This window comes from Gavialis gangeticus, unplaced genomic scaffold, assembly GCF_001723915.1.
Source record: "Gavialis gangeticus isolate Ggan-Ray unplaced genomic scaffold, GavGan_comp1, whole genome shotgun sequence".
NCBI lineage: Eukaryota > Metazoa > Chordata > Crocodylia > Gavialidae > Gavialis > Gavialis gangeticus.
The window spans coordinates 27,569,157-27,588,175 of record NW_017729006.1 but is presented as its reverse complement, the minus strand read 5'-3'; the positions used below and the strand labels follow the sequence as shown (position 1 = coordinate 27,588,175).

At 40.0% G+C, this 19,019-nt stretch overlaps 1 protein-coding gene across 1 annotated transcript in view; it reads left to right on the top strand.

Annotated features, from left to right (window-relative positions):
* TBX20 (T-box 20) overlaps positions 1 to 17,787 on the top strand; it is a 56,375-nt gene extending 38,588 nt beyond the window's left edge. The window contains exons 7-8 of the mRNA XM_019509037.1: positions 10,002 to 10,108; positions 12,801 to 17,787. Of these exons, the coding sequence (XP_019364582.1) occupies positions 10,002 to 10,108; positions 12,801 to 13,141 (448 nt within the window). The 3' untranslated portion in view covers positions 13,142 to 17,787. The remainder of the gene's footprint in view (positions 1 to 10,001; positions 10,109 to 12,800) is intronic.
* Positions 17,788 to 19,019: the final 1,232 nt, after the last annotated feature.

Sequence of the window (19,019 nt, the reverse complement as noted above, 5' to 3'; positions counted from 1 at the left end):
CCTCCACACACCCCTTCCCCCCCCCCACACACACACACAGCCTGCAAGCCCTGGCCCTCTAACCACTGCCCACCACTGACATACCTGCATCCAGATGCCAAGGCTGCTCCCACCCCCCTGCGTGGCTGCATGCTGGCCATGTGTGTGCACATGCAGATGCACATGGTGCCCCCTGCCTTCAATTGTCCTCCTTCTGTTCCCACCAGTGGAGCAGAGAAAAATCCTGGATGTTTGTTCAGATTTCAAAAAATCACCCAGATAGAGATCAGACTATCCAAAAAGAGGACATGTCTGGGAAAACCCAGAGCTATGGTAACCCTAACTGAAGCTCATCAAATGAGTTTTAGTTAAAGTGTCCCACCAACATTTTTCAGTGCAGGGATGCTGATGCACATGACGCTCTAATTTACCCTCCCGCCTCCCCACCCCAAACTCCCAGACTATGTGCATAAATGCCCTAGAAAAAGTACTTTTTCAGAGGCCTTGAGAAAGAGAAGAAAGTACATGTACAGGAAGTATAGGAAATTCAGATACAGCATTTCAAACTGGCTTTCACTGTAATCAGAATTGACAGTTTCCTCTGGGGGATTTCACACCCATGTAGAAATACTTTGTATAAAGTCATATGCTCAGTACGTTCAGACACCCAGATAGGAACACAACTCCATCCATGTGGCAGTTAGACCTAGTAATTAATTATATGGTGTGAAAGCTAAGTTTATTCAAGATTCTGGCTGGTTCACCGCCCCCAAACATGAACCTTCCTCCTTCTTTCTCTTCTAGTTTCCCACCACCTCCTACTAAAGGGGTAGAAAACACACACCCTCACTCAGCTGGCAGATAATTTAATGAAGGCTTGCAAGTGGCTGTGAACATGGGGGTCATGGGTGACTGATGCCTCCCAAGTCTGGGGTGGCACCAGATCACCGATATGGTGGGAGGGACCCCCCAGCAGCTGATCACTGATGGGGGGGTCCCCCAGCCGCCTATCACTGACTGGGGGGTGGGGGTCCCCCCAGCAGCCGATTGCTGAGTCAGCACTGAAACTGGAAGTGCTCTTCTGGTGGCACTTCCGGTTTCACGCCTGGCACTTCCAGGGGGTGTAATTGCCCCCTCGTGCACGCCCTATGCGTCGTCAGTGATGGGGGTGGTGCCACCTTATGCTAGTTTTTCTGCATTGTGGTCCAAAGGACACACTTCCCTGCTCCTTCCTAATCTGCAAGAACTGGGAGGGGTAAGGCTCTGTTAGAAATGCTGGTTTTGTCAGGAGGTGAAGAGGGTCCTGAGAATGGGTGAGGCCTTTCTCCCAAACTTGCCTATCTAGCCCTTCGTCAGTGGTAGCCAAAAACCCTTCATCCTTCCTTCAGTTTTTCAGCTGCCAACCTGGAAACGTTCCATTGCCCAGGATTTTAAACACCTGGATTTCAGGTACTTCTGCTGTTGGACCTGATCTATTGTGGCCTACCCTTCATGTAAAGCAGGTGTAAATGCTACCATTTGGATTGGATGCTGTTCACTCATTTTTCTACTCGTTTGGCATTGGTGCAAATATGTATGTCAGGGGCAGGACAGTGTAAAATCAGGCCCAAACATTTCACTACAGAGGAATCGTTTCATGTGGATTTCCCTTGCCCCTCATAAGGGGAGGAAGTCAGCCACTTTCACGTTATTCTATTGTGACCTCACACCATTTTCCTGACCCTCAGAGACAACTTTGTACTGCCATAGGATTCAGTCTGGCCCAGTGGAAGGTATGCTAGAGATGGGTTTGGTCCTATGCATTGTTAAGAGAAAATGAAGAAGAGAAATAGCAGTACCTTTTGTGTACTTTTGTATGTGCTTGATTTCTGGAAAATCAGGAAAAAGAAATATAAACTCAGTGCTTTTCATCTACATCATTTGCTGCTTTTCCCCAGTTTTCATTTCTTGGGACAGGGGAGGCAGAAGCAGGGTATTTAATAAACTCATTCTTCATTTCCATATTTTCTATTGTTCTTCTCAAAGAGCAGCCTCACTTAGGCTACTTTACCTAATGGCACAAAACTAATTGTTTTTCTTTAAAATATTCATTGGGATGGTACACTGTGATACCATCATTCCAGGAAATGTCACTTCTGAGATGCAGTTAGTCTTTGTCCCACTGTTTTTCTAAACTCATATTTTTCCAAGAACAAATAATATTTTATTGGTTTTATTTTATCTTTTTGTAAGCTGCCAGCATTTGCTTTTTCTGTATTGCATATGTGAATGCTAGTATACTAGTTATGATATCTTAAGGGTTTTTTTTTTCTTCTTTTGGCTCTATATTACATATTAAGACAAATTCCATTTCTACTTGAGCTTATACAACTCTATTTAATTTGATGGGCCAGATCCCTAGCTAGTGTGAATTGACAAGTGCTAATGAGGATAATGGAAGTATGCCAATTTGCACCAACTGATGATTTGACCTGATGGGAGTAAGTGCAAGCTGAGTGACATTCCTAAAGCCAATATGTAATAGCAGTACTCCAGTCCAAGTTGTTTGAATGACTATATGTACCATATTAATTAGTGTGTGTACGTACAAGTGTACATAAAAATCTTCAACACTATCAAGATGGGGTGATTTCTGAACAAGTCTCAAATAAGTTTTAAATGTTAACTTCTCCCTGAGGCTGTTCTGTAAGGGCATTTGTTCTTCAGCTTTTTTAAGACTCCTTTTAGCACTTGGGTCTTGGACAAATTACTCATCTTTTCCCTTTAAAAAAATCTACTACGGTGAGACTTCTGACTAGTTTATTTTTGTGCCTTCTCAGCCCATTTATTTCATCTGTCTTCACCTCACCTCACTTCTGATGTCTCCTGTTATCTGGGCTTTCTTCCAAACGTACTAACTGGCAGCTATGAAAAAGGAAACCTTTGAAATCCAGAACTAAAGAAGTCATTCAAGCTGTAAACTGATAATTCATACACTCTACATCCTGTTCAGTATTTTCCTTTGTGTTGAGTTGTATGGCCAAGCAAAACAGAGTTGTCAGTTTTATTATATTCCTCCTATTAATCTTTTTTTTTTTTACATTTCATTTTCTTTAAGAGACAATTGGGCATGGGGAGTGGATTATGATGAGTTTCTTAGTGTTTGGCTTATCTCTCAGTTAGATATAGCAAGGGAGTTTCTGAAAACTGAGGGGGGAATGATGTGTTAGTCATTGTGGCCATTATATACCTGTTCTCTAGCCCTTTTCATGTATCATAGCTATTGTACATCTGTGGCCACTTCAGCTGTTCTGAGACAAGCCATTCAAGGAGTTAGAGGTCTAAAATGTTCTTTCAAGCAACCACCTGCAGGAAAATGTGTGGTACATAGTGAAATTTCTCTTTGCATGGTGACTTTAGTCAGACTTGCAAGTGGATGAGCAGAACATAAGACTTCATCACCTTTGTACATGTCTAAGACGGGTACTAACTGAACCTGGCACCTACCTGTGGCTCTAGTTTTGGATTAGGTTTTCTTTTTTCTGGAGCTGATATGAAATGTGTTGCATCACCTTTGCTCTATTGAAAAGTGAAGGACTGTCTACAGTCCATTTGTACTCTATCTAGCTTTGATGAAAAATGCAGGGAAAGGCTCAATTTGAAGTGTATGCAAGAATGCACTGAACTTAGTTGCTATGGTTTATTGTGCATAGATATCTCTCTGTTGACTTCAGGAGACAGGATTTGTCATGTAGTGCAGGGTCAGGGACCAGGTAACTGGTAGACTGTAGTGAGGGCATCATTAAGTCAAAATAAGAAATTAAAAGATTTGATGAAAAAACCCTCCTTTCATCTGGAAGCCAGGAAGCACTGTCCTTTCATCTTGACTGAGCATCTGGTCATAGTAATCTGTGCACTTATCACCTCCAAAGTGAATTTCCCAAATTTGAGGTTGAAAGCAAAAGAAACAGACCTTCCAGTTCCTGCAAGAGATGCCATGCTCCTGAGCCACTAAAAACACATCAAAAAAGTGCTCTGGGTTTTCTGAAGACCCTGTCACTTCTTGTGCCAATTCAAGGCTTTCAAGATATTAATGGATTATGTCTCAGCTACATCAGTCACTTCCTGTCTATTCAGGAGACAGCTCCACTTTTCCCTGGTGGTGCATCCCACAAAGCCCAAGATGAATCATGTGTTAGTGGGTGGCAAAGCAGTCTTAATCAAAAGAGCTTGGCTTTAGAAAGAGTTACCATAGGAGATGAGATCAAGCGGTCCAACCCATAGATAGGATAATACATTAGTAGGAGGGATGGTAATGGATGGAGCACCTATGCTTTGCCATAGTTTGATGTAAAATGCTGCAGTTCTGAATGATCATCTGCCTCCCTGAGAGAGAAAATATTCTCCATGATCCATTGCTATGATAATGAGTCTCAGGATAATGAGATACCTTTATCTTCAGTATGCAGCATGCAGGGGCCACCCACACATCACTGAAATGCTGTCCGCTTCCTTGGATTCTTAGTCCTTATTTTCATGGAGCAGGGAATATTTTTTTCCAACATAAACAAAAGTTGATTTTCAGGGCTGGGCTTAAAATGTGCTGATCATCACAAGCTCATCACAAGTTCTTTTTCCATATATTACCTCTCCTTCTGTTTCTCCTGCTTCCACCATTACTACCCATATCTCCTCCTTTTCCATAAAAATACATTTCCTCCTTTCTATTTAGTGTACAGTTCCTTCCTCCCTGTTCAGGCAGTTTCAGATCCCAACTTCCTGTTCTCTAACCTGTTGCCTATTATTAGTCTACACATCTATTGTTCGCACAGCTTGATATTTTATTATATTAATGCACACTTTTCATTTTGTGGATATTTATAACATAACCATAAATTACAAGTGAAATCCAGATGGTTGAAAAAATACTAGGAAAATCTTCAAATGAATCTGACAGGAAGATAGCACCTTTACTTTACCTTGCTGACTACTTTAAACTTCCCACTATTCAGTAACATAAATTTGCTGCTAATTGAAGGCATTTGAGAGATCTAGTATATTCTATAAAACAAAAATCAGTAAGTCAAGTATTAGGTAATGACTGTCCAATCCCAGGGGACAAAAAGTTTTTCTTGGATTAAACTGAAATTACTTCATTTTTGACAAGATGTCCATCTTGATGTAGAATACCTCTGAACAAAATTAATGGAAAGCCTTTAAAAACACCAAAAATCTGATTCTGTTTACAGTTTTCATTTATTAAGTATTTTTTATTGAACAGAATCATAATATGGCCAAATATTGATTTATCTTTCAGTAATTTATAAAATTATGTCCATAAATCTTTTGAACAATGTTGTGACATGATCAATTTAGTTATAAATTACTTTAATTTGCTTAAGAACTTTTAGACACACAAATATAAAACTTATACATTTTAAATAAATGAATATTTGTTTCCCCCCCACACACACACACTTTTTTTTTCCTTTTCTGCTTCTAGGAGCACCTCACTCAAGGTATCCTAGACAATGTATACTTTTTAATAAAAATATTCAGATAATCTGTGTCGTGGCTTTAAGCCTAGGTCCACAGAAGGATTGAGGCACCTATAGATGACTTTGGCAAGATTTAAATGCCTAAATCTAAAAAGATGAGCATAAAATCCTCAGCAACCACCTAAGCCTAGAGCAGGGGTCAGCAACCCCTGGCACAAGTGCCAGAGTGTGGCACATGAAGGCATTTTGCTTTCATCGTGACAGGGCTGAGCACCTGAATGCCTCTCTCACACCAGAGCCCCATCAGGTTACACAGGGTATATGATATATTACTCACTGTCCTCGCAATGGCAGGAAAACGATAGTGCACTCGTCACCCTGTTTCACCTGTGGCAAGTTAATGGGTGTTTTTGATGTTTCGGGCATTGTGCTTGGTAGTTATGCGTGATGGTTGTTCCGGGAATTGTCATGAATATGTTAGACAGATACTTGTTTAAGATGCTTTAGATAGGGATGATCCTACCTCGAGCAGGGGATTGGACTAGATAACTTCCAGAGGTCCCTTCTATGATTCTAAGTGTTCAGCCTCGCTCTCAGATGAGGAGCTCAATCTGATTAGATGTTCTCAGAGCATGCTTATTGCATTGGGTGCTTGACAAAATGCAGCAGCAACTGTGCCATTTTCCTTTTGAACATGGCCAGAGGGGGAATCTCTGCCAATCTCTTTTTATATAGTAATTGGATAGGATGTGGGACTTCGATCTGTCAGCCTTTTCTGCAAAGCGAAACAGCTTGAACAGGAGGGATCGTGAGCTCCACACCCTAAATAGTTTCTGGCCTGATGTTTGTGACATGGTTGGGAAGTGGGAAATATAGATGTGTATCCCCCTGGCACAGGAAAGATTTAAACACATATGTCCATGTCCTGGATGAGTGCTCTAACCACTTATGCAGTGAATTAAAGGGGACTAGCACCACTCTCACTGCCTCGCCAGCCATGATTTAGAAGAGTGACCCCAGTTTAATTTCTGAACAAAAGGGTTATGGGTGCCTACCCTCAGGGGCATTGGCAACGCATAGCGGGTACATGCGGGTGCATGTGCACCCCCTGAGATTGGCAGTGCACCCCGCCATGAAAAGTGCCGCCGATGCTGCTGGTGGTGCCTGCGGGTAGTTGCCTCTGGGGCCCCTCCCCCTCACTGCTGACACCGCCAGTGGTGTCTGCGGGCGGTCCCCGCTTGCTACTGGCCACCGCCAGCCACCACCGATACTGCTGGTGGCATCTGTTTTAGCTCTTGGTAGAGCACCAAAGCCCAAAAGAAGGGTAGAATTTAAGATGCCCAGTGTTTTCTTTAGGTTTGCTTTTTGTGAATCCCTTTCAAGACATGCCACTCTCTCCAGGCATTAAATAAGGTTTCTAACTCAGGGTCGGGGATTCTGCTATGTGGTCCAGGTGCCTAAGTTCATAAGCGGATGTGGGACTTGCCATCTAACTCCCTTGTACAGACATATGATGTGACTCATAATCCAGGCCTCTTAAAAAAATTAAATTTTGGATAATACCACAAACCAGAAGCATGGTTAAGCTCAAATAATTTATGTAAAGTTTTGCATTTTAACCCTTAGCTGCTCATTACAAGGTTGTAGCTCACAGTTAACATATTTATGTAACAAGCTGCTTTTTCTGATCTCAGTTTCCCATTCTGTTTTTGTCTCTACTTGAATATACTTTTTCTGCTGACAATCAGTCAGCACTTTTTAAATCTTTGGCATAATGTCACTTTTTAAATCTTTGGCATAATGTCTGCAAAATTAAAAATAAATACTTTTACCATATCTTGCCCTACTTTTAAACTTCTCAAATTCAGGGTTCACTCAAAAGTCATCTCTTTTCCCTTTAAAAGATGACAACCAAAGAGCATAATAGAGTTTTCTGTACAGCAAAGGGACCCATCTGGAAAGAATTTAGCCTGCAAATATTATAGGCACTTGATTTAACTTTAAATTCCCATGAGTAAGTTAAAGGTAAATTTACTGGGGCAAATAGTTCCCGAATATACCTCCAATGAACCTGGTAAAATACCTCCAGTAAACCTGACTGGTTTGGCTCATTGGACTAAAACTAGAGCCTGCATGGTTTCTGTTGCATCAAAATATTATTCTGTATATCAGAATGTATCATTTCAAGTGGACATTTACTAGTAATAAAGTCAATAGAGACAATGGAGACTATCACCTGAAAGTGATTTATTTTTTTTCTAGAGCTTTTAAAGCCAGTTACAGAGTATATGGCCTTCAAATGCGAAAGTTATTACAGGTTGGCATCTAAACCACTTAGCCAAGACTATTTTGCTTCATTATCCTAGTCTTTTAGGCTGGCCTGATGTACTCTCTCTCTCCCTCCCCCTCTCTTTTTAAGTAAAACATCTTTGCATTTCCCATTCTTCTTGAAAATGGAAAAGAGGTATTAAATACATAATGTAAACAATGCCATCTGTCTTTTTCTTTGTAAAATCTTCTTCAAGATAGCCCTGATATGACCACTGGTTTCAATCACTTAAAAGGCAATAATTCAATTATATCATCCTTTATGTAGGAACTGCCATTGCTTTCAGTCCACTTCCAATCCTGACACAAGTAAATCACTTTGATAAGATCCACTTTTTTTTTTCTAGGAGACTAGCATAAGTAATGATACCAGCGATAGACCAAGGACAAAATTACTATAATGGCCTTTTTGTAAGAAAGGAAAACATGTGGCATTGTGATTTACTGTGCTATTTGGAAAATGTTTTTTCTTGGAATTTTTGCAATAGCCACATTGGCATAGTAAAATACATTTAGTAGCTATTAATTACCAAATGGTAAATTCTAAAGAAGCCTACACCAAATGGAAAGTATAAACAGCTGCAGTTAACTAGATTTCTTAACTGAGAACAGGAACATAAAACCCCTTTGGGACTGAGTTAGGTTGTAACTTGGTATAATACCCTTGATTTAAATGGAAATATACCAGGGATTATTTTGGTCATCTTCATTAATTGATATTACTTATCAGGTAGACAGCACTTTCTTCTGAAGTTGTTCATGTGAATTTAGTACTTGTTTAAGTGTCAGATTACAGTTACTCTAAAATAATTCACCCTTAATTTTACCCCATAATAAATTTGCTCTTTAGGAAAGAGGTGACACAAACTGGACTAGCAGACTGCTCACAATAGGTTCTCTTAAGGTGTGTGGCCACAAAGTGGCAAGAGAACTAGTTTGTGTTGAGCAAGTAGCTAGATCAGGATGAATTGACTAGGGGGGTGGATACAGGGCACATTCCACATGATCATTTTCCAACATAGTAAAGTTACTGCTCTTATTTCCCAACTGGTGCCTTTACTCTAGATTTGAGTGAATTACTGGGCACGTCTACACAAGATGCCACATTGCCGTAGCAACACACTACACCAACATAGCATTGGCAGGCAGAAACCGTGATGCCGCAGCTACATCATCGTAGTGACGCACTCCCTCACTATAGTGCGTCGCTACGGCCACATGGCGGCTCAAAATAACCATGCGCTACTGGCATGGTGCAGTAATGACTGTTACTATGCTATCATGTAGTACTTCCTTTAGGAGGTCATTGGAGGTATTGGAGGTACTAACTGATGGCGCCTTAACGGTGCCATAGGGGCATGTGTAGATGCACCCACTGTGTGGTAGAGATGTGTGTTATGCATTTGTTCCTTTTTTACCATGTAACAAGGCCAATTTACTACGCAGGAAATAGGTTGTGCCTCAGCCTCTTTGAAAATCTAGGCCTATCCAATGTCTTTAAATCTACAGAATAGTTACTGCAAGACAAAGAACACTGCAACTGTTCCATGCTATGTTACTAGTGTGCGTAAATCTTAACAGGAAGGGAGTACCCTTGAGGTTTCTCTTTGTACACTTCTCCCTGATCTTGACAATGGTCTCTGAAAAAATGGGGAATTGCCAGTTGATAGACCAGTATTTGCAGTGTGGACACTTGTCCCCAGGGAAATAGATTCTGATCATCACTACTGACCGAGATGGAGCTTTCCCAGCACAAGTGTTCACCAGTTTGAAATTGCACTTTCAGTCTTTGTTGAATGCCAGTTTTATATTCATTGTCTACAAGAACTGATAGGTTTCACACTGGAAATCTGGCTATAAATGGGTTGCCATTCATTCAAGGAGAAAAAGCAGCATTGCATCTGGGCAACAAGTGTAGTATTTTTAACAGGCCACAATATAACTGAAATATGCTAAACTTTTTTGTTAAATAAATATGAATAGCAAATATAGATAAGAAGATTGTGGCTGTCTGGACATTTCATGGGCAGTAGAGTGGCAAAATTTGTCAAAGAGATTTTTTTCCTAATGAATTATTTTCTCAGTCTAGTGTCCAGGCTCAATTCATCTCTTCATACCAGTCACATTAGATTTAGTTTTAGTAGAGAATTATTCTATGGCTTACATTCTGATGCAGGTGAGGAGCCTACTGACATCCTATATTGTTTTCTTCCACAGAGAAAGTGTGGAGAGCCTTATTCAGAAACATTCTTATGCACGCTCCCCTATTAGAACCTATGGAGAAGATGATCTGGGAGATGAGAGCCAGGCAACACAAAGCAGAGGTAGGAAAACGATCTCGAAGTGACAAAACTAAGGGCTAAACTCCCCACGCAGCCAGACTGTGCCTGGTGCCAACCACTGCTGTCTGACCCTGTGGAGTTGCTCCCCCTTATGCCACTGATGTAAAGTCCATGGCATACACCAGAGGTGTATAAGTCCACTTCACTGCATCCCTCCTTCATCTCTGGCAAGGTCCTATACTGAGAGTAAGTGCAGTAATAACTGGTACAAAAGGTCTCCACCACCTTTAGGCCAGCAGCGAGTTCCCTTACTCATAGTAAGCTTCTCACTGTCCACCTCCAGCCCGCTTATGGCTACTTTGAATTGTCTGAGCAGTGTGACAGGGCGAGAGCAGTGTGGCAGGGTGAGAGCAGACTAGAACATTGACCTTATCTCTTAAGCCTTCATTTTTAACAACTTGATGAATTAAAGCCCCAATCCTGAGCGTTTCACCTCAGTTTTGCTTGATTTACCAATTGCTAAACAAATGGCTATTCTGAGGTGCCTTCCGAGTGGATTCTTGCTGGACAAATTGCATCTGCAGTCACTCTGCCACTGAACCTAGACCTTGACTTAGTCCTATGGGATCGCTTACTGGCATTAACTTGTGTTGCATTTTTTTCTGCATGCTGACTTCATGTACTGCTTAGTACGTGGTGACCACTTGAGGTGAAACAATTCTGTCTGCTTTCATAAAGGCAATGCCCTTGTCTTGTCCTCTGACTTCATATAGGGTTGCTAAGAGCACTGTTCCCATTTCCAAGCCCTCTGTGTGTGTGGGGGGGGGGAATGCTCATTTTTAACTGAAGATTGCCCAGCAGAGTTTGCTAATACATGATCTAAATATAATACCCCATTTGCCAGGATTGCTAGGCCATACCCTCAGCTGGTGTAACTCCATTACTCCACATCTCACTCTTTCTCTCTGGTTGAGCAGGTGAAGCATTCATCATGGAATAACTCAACCAATGCATTTTGTTTATTTTTTCTGTTTTGATGGTTTTCCCAAGAGCGGATGGTGTTTTCTAACATATATTTATTATTTGATACTGCAGATCATTGTGTGTCTGCAGTTTGTTTTCAAGTAGCTTGTTTGGAAGTCAGTATCTGACAGGCAAACTGTTTTTCCTTGACAGATAAATATCTTCATATTATTTATCTTCTCTGATTGTCTGATCATCTCTTAATATCAGATTCTAAAGCTAGTACTGATAATTGCAATGGAAATATTTATTTTTCCCCAAAGAAGACTTTGCAATTTTGGCTTAACTTTTTGCTTTCCCAAATGTGTTTTCCAGAAAATTTATTTCCTAAAATATCCATGTAGGGAAGAAATTGTGACCCCCCACTGGAAGTCAACAGGAATTTGCTGTTGATTTTAATGAAATTAGGATTCAAATAGGCATGCAAATGCAAAAGGGATATGAACAACATTTTGAGTTCTTTAAATAAAAAAACCACAACATTAGTGGAATTTTTATAGTATTCACTTATGTCCAAAACCCAGGCAGATAACGATAACCAGTTGTATATATAAATAGTACTAACTGACTCTAGCCTTTGTGAGAAACAGGATTTGTTTGGTAAAACCTGTTATTGGACCAACTATATAGTTGGGAGAAATGCAAGACAAGCCTAAACTAAATACCAAGTAGAACAATCTATAACATCTGCATTAGACTCTTTGAAAGTGACTGGCTGATTGCTGACAAAACCAAATATATTTTCATTTGCAATTTAAAGAAATTAGCTTCCCCCTTTTTTAGTTTGGAAATGCTGAGAAAAAAAGACATTTCATTTAAAAGAAATTCTGTGTGGTCCAACGTTTCTGGAACTAGTAATTTTTGAAAGTTTACAAGATAAAAATAATTACATATGAAAATAGAGCATTCCTCTGTTGAGCACAAATTTTTAATAGAAGTGCTTCCAATATTTCAAGATATTATGGCAGATTTCAGTGTTAAGGCAATTCTATAGATCTTATCAGTCATAGTTCCTATCTTACCCCTAGAACTCTGCAAGTAGTAACAAAATAGCAGAAGTGCTTTGAAATGACACTGTTTTTAATTCCTCAATTATGAATAAAACTCTTCTGGAAAACTTTCAGTGGAAAACAAATCCAGCATAAATAACAATTTTGATTAATCTTCTTTTATCAAACTCGATTTTGGAAAATTTCAACCAGCTCAACTGGCCAGATATGAAAAAATGTATATCTCCTCAGTTCAGTGATGAAATGAAATGAAATTTGAATCTGAATAATCAGATGTTTAACTTTTTGGGACCAGCATTAACAGTAGATAGAATGTATAGATCCATTCACAGACTGAAAAATCAGTAGAACCTAATGATGTGTAAAGTGGTAGATTCTGTGGAATACCGTGGAAAACCAATTTGCAAAGCTGATTCTACTGTCCAGGCAACCACAACCAGTTTCTTAAAATGAAGCCTTGTTTAGAGAGAGGTTTTATCCATATTATATACAGGTAAAGTGGGACCATTGGTGAATAAAAACATAAAAAGAAGTTAGAGAGGGAAAGAGAGAGAAATCTTTGGGGAAAATATTGATTTGCACACATAGCTCATCTTTAAAATCAGTGTTGCTCTATAAGATTCCTTTTTCTTTTTGCTGTTCCAGTTGCTTTATATACTACTATGCGAGCATCAATCATTTATTTTTCTCCTTGTTCACAGGATCAGCTTTTACCACATCTGATAACTTATCTCTCAGCTCTTGGGTATCATCATCAACTAGTTTTCCTGGATTTCAGCACCCGCAGTCCTTGACCGCCCTTGGTACCAGCACTGCATCTATAGCTACTCCCATTCCTCATCCAATTCAAGGATCTTTGCCTCCATACAGCCGCCTAGGAATGCCCCTTACCCCATCTGCCATTGCCAGCTCGATGCAAGGTAGTGGCCCAACGTTCCCCTCATTCCACATGCCCAGATACCACCATTATTTTCAGCAGGGGCCTTATGCAGCTATTCAGGGACTGCGTCACTCCTCTGCAGTAATGACACCATTTGTATGACTGACATAAGACAAGAGAAATCAAGATTTTCAACGTGCAAATTTGCTATGAAAATACAAGGGACCTTCCTGAAAGGTCTATGGAAGAAGAGAGTTGAACTCATAAAGAACCAGCTAACATAATGCATGATGGATATAGATTCCTCCACTGAAGAATCATTGGAAGAGAACACAGCTTGGAGTTGCTCAAAGAACCATGTGTCTAATACAGCCAAATGGATTCCAAAGTGTGCCGGATTTTTAATCAAGTACAGGTTGATCCAAAGGTGCATCATATGTAGTGGAAAGAGGTTGCATTATGCAACAGTGTACAAATTAATTGTGTATAGGTTTTTTTTCACATGCTAAAAGGATTCTGAAAGAGGCAATACTCTTACTGAACTCCCTCTCTACTGAATAATATGAGCCAACCACCCCCCAGATTTATTGCTACAGCTTTGAGCATGTTTAGGCTATCTCAGCATCAGTGCTGGAAAACGGATAGGGGCGGGGGAAAACCATTGTCCTTTTTCATTAACTCCCCCCCACACACACATTTGCTTATCTTTATTAAGAACAGTATTTAATAGTTAACAATTAATTATTAATTGATATTTTCATGGGGGAAAAACCAACCAAATGTAATTCAGTTGAATTCATTCTTTCATTTTCATTTAGTCCACAAGGTTGTATCAGGTCAGAAAAGAAGACTGCATTACAGAATTGCAGCAGAGATATTGTATTCTTTGCTTTCAGTTGAAAAATGAACTTCTCATATCTCAGAAGGGGCCAATTAACCATCTGTCAAGAGTGATGGAGGCAAATACTGTTTTTGAGCTTCTGTTCCTTTTCAATCTGAAAACCAAAATCTTCAACTTTTAAACTAAAACATTTATCTGCAATTGATTGCAAAGGATCCTTGTGCACAGCTGTGCACTTGTAAGGAGAAAACAAAATTTGACCCTATTCTTTTAACATATAGATCTGCCTGCCCAGCTTCCAAATGTTAGTACTTGAGTATGATCGACACGTCACAATTCACCAGCTCCCTTGATTTTCATGGGTTGGGTCACAGATGCTGTTACTAGACATGCTGTTTATGTAGGTCAGGGCCAAATTTTTTGCTTGTTTATGTCCCTATATGGTTAGTAGAGTTGCCTGAGACATATATCAACACAGAGAATTTGGCACATGCTGTTTTTTCATGAGAATGGATATTGTGTGGATTTCTAATTAAGCATTTTTGGGTAAGCCATTGGTAGCATTTTGGCTGTAAACTGGAGTTGCTAGTCATTATCTGATGTAAGAACCATAATTAGCATTATGGGCAAAATTTACCCTGGTACAAAGAGGCAGCACGAGACCTATAAGCCATAAAGTCTTAAGATATGCCTGGCCTCATACCGGCTAAGTGCACAAGGGTGAAATTCTCCATATGCAAGGAAGCTCATGGAAAGGCAATGGTCCAGGTAGCTCAGTCAACATATAGTTCCTGTATGTCCGCACAAGACGTACATGTCTAATAACCTCAGTTTTATAACCAACTGATAAAAAGAGGCTTTGCAATAGTGTATCACAAATCTTAGGATGATGGAAAATAGGCTTTGAATGGAATACCTTCCATAAAAGCACTGTTCTCTTATATGCCAACCCTGTAAGTGTTATAATATGATACAGTAGGGACTTCAGCATGTTGTGCCATGTTTCAGTGACGTTGAAGACAAGTCACCCATCTCTCTTTTACCTGTAGCCCATTTACTTGCCATATGCAACCCTACCAATAAGGCTACATCCACACTGTCTCTGACTGTGCTAGCAAGTGCTGCCAGAAAAATAGTTTTCCTACTTGTCTCACTCTTCACGAGATATGCCAACAAAATGTAATGCTGCCACTGCCTGGTGCATGCCCAGGGCATGATCCGTACTGCTCTAAGGCTCAGGCATGCTTCTTGGTGCAATACCTAGCACCACTTTACTGGTGGCTACCTCATATATTTTCAGTATGGGGAATGAGAGTAAGTGGGCCAAGCATGTTTCTTCCCAAATGGAGGAAGGGTGATGCCTGATGCTCACAGTAAGACCTTTTTATGCTTTCCTCAGTCTCTGTTACATTGTGTTCTGATCAAGCCGAAAAATCTGTTCCCGCAGATAAGAAGTGTATCAATAAGCCCTAAGCATGCTGACTACTTTTAAAATCTGGATGATTTTGCCATAGAATGAATGGATGCCATTGCTTCAGCATTACCTCAGCTTCTACCTATGCACTGTACAGCATGCTGCAAGGATGGGTGTAAAATTGTTTAAGGCAACTAGTAAGTTTTTTTTTTTTTTTTTTTTTACTGGTGAACTTCATCATCCACTCATAATTTTTGGATTAGGGAATGTCACAAATTCAGGTAACAGTCCAAATGCTTTGTCAACTTTCATAGGCTGTAAGCAAGCACAGAATTTGGCCTGACTTACCTATTTACTAGGATTTTGCACTTGCGTGTCCATTTTGGCTGAAGTTATATGTGGTTAAAGACCCATTTTCCCATTTTGATATGAACTCCAGTCTTAGATAAACTGAACAGCTACAGACCAGAGGTGTGGTGAAAAGGCTCCAGGCCACCCTCCAAATGCAACGAAAATTGTCTTACTGAGATATTCAGTGCAGATTTGGAAGAAGAATGGTATTCTTTTCCTTCTCTTCCAACTGTATAAACTGGTAGGTGTAGTATTTACCAAGCTAATATACCAGTATTTCTTATGCAATATCATTGATTTATCTAGCATTGCATGGGGTATAAGTCTGATTAGAATTCAGCCTAGCAGCTTTAAAACTGTTTTTTTCTATATGCTAGAAAATGCTGAAGCAAGTAAACCACTTTCAGTCATCTTATGAAGGGTAGAAGAGATGAGCTGAACTAGTCTTTGTATTTGGAAACTATTCTTTCAGAGTGACTTGCAAAGACTTATTAAGCAGAGCCTTAGAAATAAGTCATATGATCTCATTGGCTCTTTTCTATATCTTGCCATGCTATTCTCCATTTAAAATTTCCCCTGTGATGGTTACAGGGCATGAAAATGTTTCAGAGAAACTTTCATGTTTCTCATGAAGGTACAACTACTGTATATTAGCAAGAGAAAACCTGGATTTTTTTGTTGCAAATGGCTAAAATTTTCAGTGAAAAGCAAGTCATTACAAAAATGAAAGTAATACACATCTGAAACATTTGGCACTACCTGTCCCCTTCCATGGAAAATACACATGCCGGGTGCAAATTTTCACCCACTATACATTTGGAATATTCCCTTTAGTGGGCACCATTTGCAGTCTTTTCAGTCAGGTGGGGAACAAGGCTCAGACCATAGTTTGCTTCCACAGACCATAGGTTAGGCTCTCTGAAAAGTCAGCCCTCTCTATTTTGCTGCATGACCAGTTCCTCCCTACAGTAGGAAAACTCCTTCTGGATTCTCCACTATACTCATCCCACCAACTCGGCAAATGGAAGTTTCCACCAGCATGCATCTCTCTTTTTTTCAATGGAAAGTTTGTGGGCACTTTACCAGAAGTAGACTGTATGTCCACTTCTCAGCTCCATTCTTTTCTGCTGTTGACTTGATCTGCAAAATCAACAACTGCCCAATCCCGTGGAGCTCATGTGGTTTCAACCATAGTCTAACTGAATGGCAACACCTGCCTTGCAGTTTTCATGATACTGGGGAATGTCTGTCCCATTATTTCTGTGATTCCCTGCCATCTGTGCCTCCCATTTACATTCTGATGCGTCTGCACCTCTAAAGTCAATGGTAAAATTCTCATTGACCTTAATGGAGACAGAACTGCACCTAGCAATCTTACTAATGGTATCCAGCTAGCTACCATTAGTGATACTGGCAGCGAAGGAACTCCATAGAGGAGGCAGTTTTCAATCTGCTTTAAAGTATTTGTTGCGGGCAAAATCCTTAAACATATAAGCCAAATATTAAATACTTGGATACTAGGATATCTTTGTTTAAAAACAACAGTTCTTGTTTTGATACGAACTCAGTACATTCTTCCCAGGGTGTCTGTATTGACCATGTCACAATGTCATCACTTTCAGCCAACATAGCCGCTGCTGGTAGATGGCTCAGGGATGCCCGGCAATATTCATACTCATATTTGCAAACTATTTCACATGTTTTTTCTCGCACAGAGAGCGCCTCACCTGAGTGAGCTTTCTTGGCTGAGCAGAATGGGCCCTGTGTTCTTTTCAGAAGGGTTGGGTTAACATGCCTGAATTTGCTTTTCTAAGAGAATGATAAGATTATCCTTCTATTTTTGAACTGCCTGGTTCAAAGTGTAATAAGCTTCAGGTCTTGTATTTAACAAAGGCATCACAAAGACTAAAACAACTGTTTAGATGCATTGATCTGGCTTGTCTTTTTTATTTCTGGAATCTGAAAGACGTTAGACATCAAATACATTTTAAATCTGGCCATTCACTTCACAGAACTTTCCCATCTGGTCGGCTGCCTGCTGGGAGGGGACTGCCAAGTACACAAATTCAGACTCCTTGGTTGAATTACACTGGGCATAAGCTGATTTAAGAAGTGCAGAGAAATGGGTTGAGAGATCACTTTCAAATGGTTCCTTCTGGGTCCATGGAAAACAGCAGATCTTGTCCACTCTGGGATATGGTGGTAGTTATTTTTCAGCATTGATGCAGCTTTGCCTCAGGGAGTAGGCTCTAGTGGAGGCAGCTGCAGGCTGTCCTTATGCCATCCTCCTTTGTGAGTCAAAAATGCCTGCACCAGTTTTCTGAGCTCCATGATTGGTTGCAGTCATGCAGCAGCATCAGTGCTGAGAAACATTTACAAAGTATCCTAGCAAATGTGCACCTTTATAGCTTTGAAAATAATGAGAACTGCCAGGTGCCAAGCACTTTAGGAGAGTCTGGCAGACAAAGCAAATAGTGTATTCTTTGGCCAGGTGGCAGAGCATGCTGATGGGAGAAGAAAAAAAAAAAGCTTGCAGTACTCAGCACGTGCTAAATGATGAACTGATAGTGTGATTAGGCCCTCTGAGACTTCTCTATGTATATGTATTAATGGAGTATTAATGAAAATTATATTTAAATATACTTTAAGAAGCATCCAGAACAGACTGATGAAGTTCACCTGTGTGCAGAGATGCCAGGAAGGCCCATGTGCCATGCAAGTCTTATTATTTGGGGAGCTGCTCTAGAAATAGCTCTTACATTGATTCTCTGTGCAGGAGTGAGAGTAACATTGTTTTTCACCACAGGAAGGTGTTTTTCTCTTGGTTTGTTTTTGTGAGATTTGATTTCTCTGACTGTCTGTCCCTATCTGCGGCAGGATTTTTTTTTCCACTGGTACTAGCTCCTAGCAGGGCTGAGAGTATGATTATCATTTCTGGTCTACCAAATGATATGTTTTTTATTTTCTCTTCCTTACCTTTTTACAAGAAAATTAGGCAATGATTTCAGTGAGTACCCCGGAGTAATTTCTTATTATAGCTTATGGACAAAAAATACAGTTTGCTGTATTTTACCTCTAGCACATTTTAAATAGTCTCTTATTTTCTTATTTTACCTTCAGAAATATGAGAAAAGGTTTCTTTTACAAAATAGAGAAGGTAAAAACTGGATGTAGCCTCTTTAACAGTTCTGCTGTTTGCTGTGTTTAATTTGTTCTTTAAAATGCATTATGTGAGCACATTCATCATGTACTGAAGCGTGTGTTTGTGTGTATGGGGTTGGGGGAAATCTTTTTATGGAAAAAGAAGTTATGAACATAAACTATGAAGCAACATCTAATGAAAAGTTTCTTTTTAAGTGCAATATATTTATTTCTGCTAGAAATATAATATCAACATTATGTAATATTTGAAGCATTAAATGTTATTTGTAAAC